At 44.5% G+C, this 5,015-nt stretch overlaps 1 protein-coding gene across 1 annotated transcript in view; it reads right to left on the bottom strand.

Moving 5' to 3' along the window:
* Positions 1-3,912: 3,912 nt before the first annotated feature.
* The window catches only part of HOXD1 (homeobox D1), a 19,680-nt gene continuing 18,577 nt past the window's right edge, over positions 3,913-5,015 (bottom strand). Inside the window, exon 3 of the mRNA XM_045296452.1 lies at positions 3,913-4,994. Coding sequence (XP_045152387.1) covers positions 4,660-4,994 — 335 coding nt within the window. The 3' untranslated portion in view covers positions 3,913-4,659. The remainder of the gene's footprint in view (positions 4,995-5,015) is intronic.

Here is a 5,015-nt window from a genome sequence, read left to right as displayed (position 1 = left end):
ACACTGAAGTCCTCAAGAAATCAAAGGACATATTGCAGCAGGCAAATCTGCTGCATAAAGCCGCTCTACAGTGTTGAAGGGGCCAAGGATGTCACTTTGAGGATTAAGGTGCACCTGATTCACATCAGCTACAGTCTTTATAATCACTTCATATGTATGTGAAACTGGATAATGAATAAAGAAGACGGTGCATTTGAATTATGGTGTTGGCAATGGATAATAATATACTATGAACCGAGAGAAGAACAACCAGACCTATTGTGGAAGAAGTAGCCAGAATGCTCCTTATAAGCCAAGTTGACCAGACTTGTCTCAAGTACTTTGTAGCACTCAGAAGGAAATACAGCAGAAACCGCCTAACTGAGACAGAGATCCAATTCCTGGGCAGTGAAGTAATTCAGCCAAGAGTAGCTCAGAAAAGCAGAGTGGGGTGGAGAAATCTATAGGGTGAAACAAAGTCTCAACCTATCCTTATTCTCCTCTCCTACTAGTTGTTGCATTTGAGGTTTTACAAGCAGTGGATCTGGCTCCAAGTTATTGTCCTTGGAGAAAAGCAATCATTGCTATCATCCTACAGGCAATGCCTGGGTGGAGGGAATGTAAGAGTTTCCAAGAAGGGTCAGAGAGAGATTTAACATGAGCCAAAGAAACAGAAGCTTGACTGGCCTGGCCCTTCCAGTTCCTTGCAACTTTGCTTTTATAATTTTGTTGTTGTTCTTGTTGTTTCCTTAGCAACATCCCACCACCACCCTGCCCCAAATGTATAAGCTTCAAACCTTCAAAATGTATCGAAGAATGAGATGTGCTAAATAAAATCTAGTGAGTGGCCAGCTCTCTTGGCCATTACAAGCCCAGGTGAGCACTCACTGGCTCTTTCCAAACAATATCAAGAAATAGAAGGAACAGCATTTAAACTTGACAATCTAAGTAATAGACCTGCCTTTCATATCAGTACTTGGGACTGCTTTCCTCTCAGTCTATTTCTGTAGTTAAGTTTTCTCCTGAAAATATATTGGTGATGAATAGCATAACTGTTTATGACATAAACAGTTATAAATGAGATGTTCAAATAGGTTTTGTATATTGTTACATATTCATGCCTGAGAACTATATATGCCAGAGGTCAAAACCATGAAAATCTTGATTTCTAGTTAGGTGAAGATTTATCATCATTTGTGAGGTATGTGCACCATGGTTTCACTTTAAAACCACAAATAAAGTTTTAACAATGGACATTTTTCTTGCTGAGAGGTCTGTGGTCAGACTAACCATCTCTCTGAACCTGATTAGATCCTGAGGTCTTTAAATTCAATATTCGGCAAATATAGAACATTTCTTGGGCCATAAGAAATAATTAATAACTCCAGAGCTTATGCAGCCCTCCTGAGCCTGCCCCTGTATTCTGATGACATGATCATCAGACCCAACCTCGCCTTGTCTTGGACCTCACCACATACGAGACTGAGACAGACGAAAGCATGCCTAATTAATCTTTTGCGAATCCAACTGACATGGCTTTAAGTTTTTACAATAGCAAGTCCCTCGTTTGTTCGCACTCAAATAGTGAAAATTTGATATGTGATTAAATGTCTTCTCTCTTCATCCCCAAGCCCAACCAGCCCGACTCCCGAAAATTAGACACACGGCCATTATGTACAGACAAAGGAATGTTGAATAGTTAATTCTACCACAGCCAGAATTGTCTGCTGTGTATTCACGCTTTATGGCTCGCCAGAGGGTGAATGAGCACATTTAGTCTGAAATCTTGTAAAATAGACATGGGATTGTTTGAGCAGTTTCACCATCACCCAGTTTGTACCATCATCTTCCTACTTCATGGAAGACCTGGCTCAAAATAACACAAGGCTCTGAACAATGAAGAAGAGGATGTTCAGTCAAGGACCCACAGGGGCTCAATATCTATGCTGCCAGGATGTATTTCATAATGCCCCATCTGCTTTTTCTGTATAAACACCCTCGCTGTCCCTCCAGAGACTTTGTTGGCTTTCTTAGAACCCAGCTCCCTCTCTCCCAAAGCTAGTCCCCAAGTGAAAGATGCACAGGTCAGTGGATTGTTTCTGTAGTGTTTGCTTTGCTGGAAGGGCCCTCCAGAGGTCATCTATTTTGTCCCCGATCTCCCGCCAGGATTCTCCCTAATACTGAATATAGCTGTATAGTGATCTGCATTAAGAAAGCTTTTAAAGATCCCTGGGGTTGGTCAAAAAATAGCTAATATTGGCCTGATTCATAGAACAGCATTCTATGTATGTCAAAATAGCCACTTCATCCAGGAAGACATCCATCAGGGCTGCTAAGTGCTGGTCCTAGCTTCAAACAGACAAGCAGTATTTTCTCAGAGAAAGGGGTGGCGGATTAAGGAAATGACCAAGCGTGTTGGTATTTTTTTTGTTTAGGTGTACATTTGAATGCTTATCAAAAAAGAAACATTGTCATGTCAAAGACCTCTGCAGGGAAGCCCGGGAGGTGGCTGTAAATGAGTGGATCACAAGTCCTTTTAAAGAGCTAAAGGGCTCAGAAGGGGGGCTGTTGTCCCAAACAAGATCTGATTAACATCAAGTTATTGAAGTGCAGATGGTGAAACATAAGAATAATATTGACAGACCTGCTATTTTTAGGCGATATATTTCCTCCCTAGTCAGTTGAGTTTGCTAGAACAGATCATTTTATTTCCTCAGTCCCATTTGTGAAATGGTAGTTCAAAGGACAGGGATTTGAGTGTAACTTCAATTTTCTAAGACAACTAATCACATTGGTGTCTTACAGGAAAAGGAGCCCTCCACAACTGTTTAGACTTGGGAATTACTGGATTGGAAGCCCTATCCTAGAATCTGAAAAATCCAGCAACCAGGAGAGCTGAGGGTCTTATCTGGAGTATTTGGACCTTTAAGCCTATTCCGTGAAATACAGGAGAATTAAGGATGTGCCTCATCACACAGGGTGGGGGCAGGGAAGTGATTAAGCTGAAAAGAGAGAATGGTCTGCCCAAAGGATTGTCTCAAGTATCTGTTTGATTGGGCATTAGTATCGCTTCTGGGCCTTTGGGCTAAGAGCAAGTGATTATGCATTAGTATTGCATTTTGTTTTCCAACTATTACTGTCAGGTTTCACAAACACCTGGTCAACTATGGTACTTCTAAGGAGGAGAGCTAGGGGGTGTGGAAGGGCTAACCTGGAAGCTTGGTTATAGGACAGGCTATCACAGACCTTTGGGCCATCTGGCCCATTTTGTGCTTGTGGCTGTTCCAGATGAGTGGATTTGAAAATATTTTATTTTTATAAAAACAAGGCCGTGATGCTCTCTCTTAGACGGAGGCTCAGTGGGAGGGGGGGAGGGGGTTAGAGGAAGTGCAAAGCTCAGATGGCCTCTCCCAGCCCCCTTGGTAATTCTTGACTTTGAAAATGAGAATTCAACTGAGAGCTTTCTTATGTCCAGCTGCCTTTCTCCGGAGAGCATTAGCCTGGGAGCAAAGTCCTCAGGTCACCTCTCCTCCTTTTGGGAAGAAAGGAGGCAAAAGGACAAGTGGCTCTCCCTCAAAGAACAAGTGTCTCCTTAGCTTTACAGCATTGCCACAGGAGACACCTAGCCCTTGCCTGAATGTGCAGTCTCTGAACCCACCATAAAACAGGGGCAGTTAAAGTGAGGAAGGGGCTTCCTTAGTGACTTGGATATTTGACAGCGTTGTTGCTTTCTTCCTTGAAGTGCTCAAATAACTGACCCTGACTTGCTGTGTGTACGTACGGACAGCCCACCTGTAAGGAGTGTCATTTTAAAAAGTTATCAGCAGAGGCAAATTCCCAAAGCAGAATCATCAGGACACGCCAGAGAGGGGAAATGGAATCAGTTTTAAGGAAGAGAAGCAGGTTGAAAGCAGTACCAGGAAAAGCAGAGAGTAGCAGGTTCTGTAATTTTTATTACAAAAAAGAAATTCAAACCGTTTACATGCTATGACATTAAATGTCACATATTAAGTTTGTTGCAAGCAAATCTTTTGTTTAAAAAATATACATACTGTATATATTTACATTCAAGTTTGGGCAACTGAGGTCAAGGTAGAGTTCAGGTTGCAATATTTACCCACCCTGTGAGTTTGTTCAGCTACTAACTAGTGATTGTATCTTCACTCAGGCACATGGAGAGGTAGAAACTGCTTTTTAAAGGGAAAAGAGTACAAAGGTGGAGATCACCATTGAAGCAGCTCATTGAAGCAACTTCAAGGAGCTCTTAATTAGCTTTGGTCGCCTCGGGAAGCTGAATACATGTTGCCTTATCCTTTCAAGGAAAACAAAAACAGGCGAACTTTGGACGGATGCTCCTGTGAGCTTACGAGGAGGCTGCGCCCCTCACCACCCACAGAACTGCCTAAGACTAAGTTCGGCAAATTAGCAGAGGGATGGGCTGGTACCTTTTTCCGGATAAAAGTCACAAGCAACGCTCAAACAAGTGGCTTAAGAGGCATCAAATGAATTTCTGTACACACACTGGCGGCAACTCAGAAGCCAAAGGGGGAAATGTGGTTTTGCCCATGAGAAACCCCTGTGAACTTCTGCCCAGCTCACCCCCAGGCCCGGCGGAGCTGGACGTTTCCCGACCTGGGCCCGGCCTTGACTTCCTCCGGCTGTCAGCCGCCAGAGCTGAGCTCACGAAGGCTCCTGGGCCTGGGACGGGCTCGGGGGGCGCTTGCCTGGCTTGGTGGGGCTCCTCCCTGGGAGGGGGAGCTGGAAGGAGGCCACGGGGCTGGCCGTGGCCAGGAGCCCTTCTCGTTCCCTCTTCTTCTGTTTCATCCTCCGGTTCTGGAACCAAATTTTGACTTGGGTGTCGTTCAGCTGCAAGGCATTGGCTATCTCGATGCGTCGGGCTCGCGGTAAGTACTTATTGAAATGAAACTCTTTCTCCAGCTCCGTCAGTTGCTTGGTGCTGAAGTTGGTGCGGATCGCGCTGCAGGGGCTGGCGGCTCCGTCCTCGGCGAGTTTGCCTGTGGGGGGAAGACGGGGCG

The sequence above is a fragment of the Echinops telfairi genome, unplaced genomic scaffold (genome assembly GCF_000313985.2).
Source record: "Echinops telfairi isolate 266 unplaced genomic scaffold, ASM31398v2 ScPeMD7_3;HRSCAF=10, whole genome shotgun sequence".
NCBI lineage: Eukaryota > Metazoa > Chordata > Mammalia > Afrosoricida > Tenrecidae > Echinops > Echinops telfairi.
This window is presented reverse-complemented; position numbering and strand designations above follow the sequence as displayed.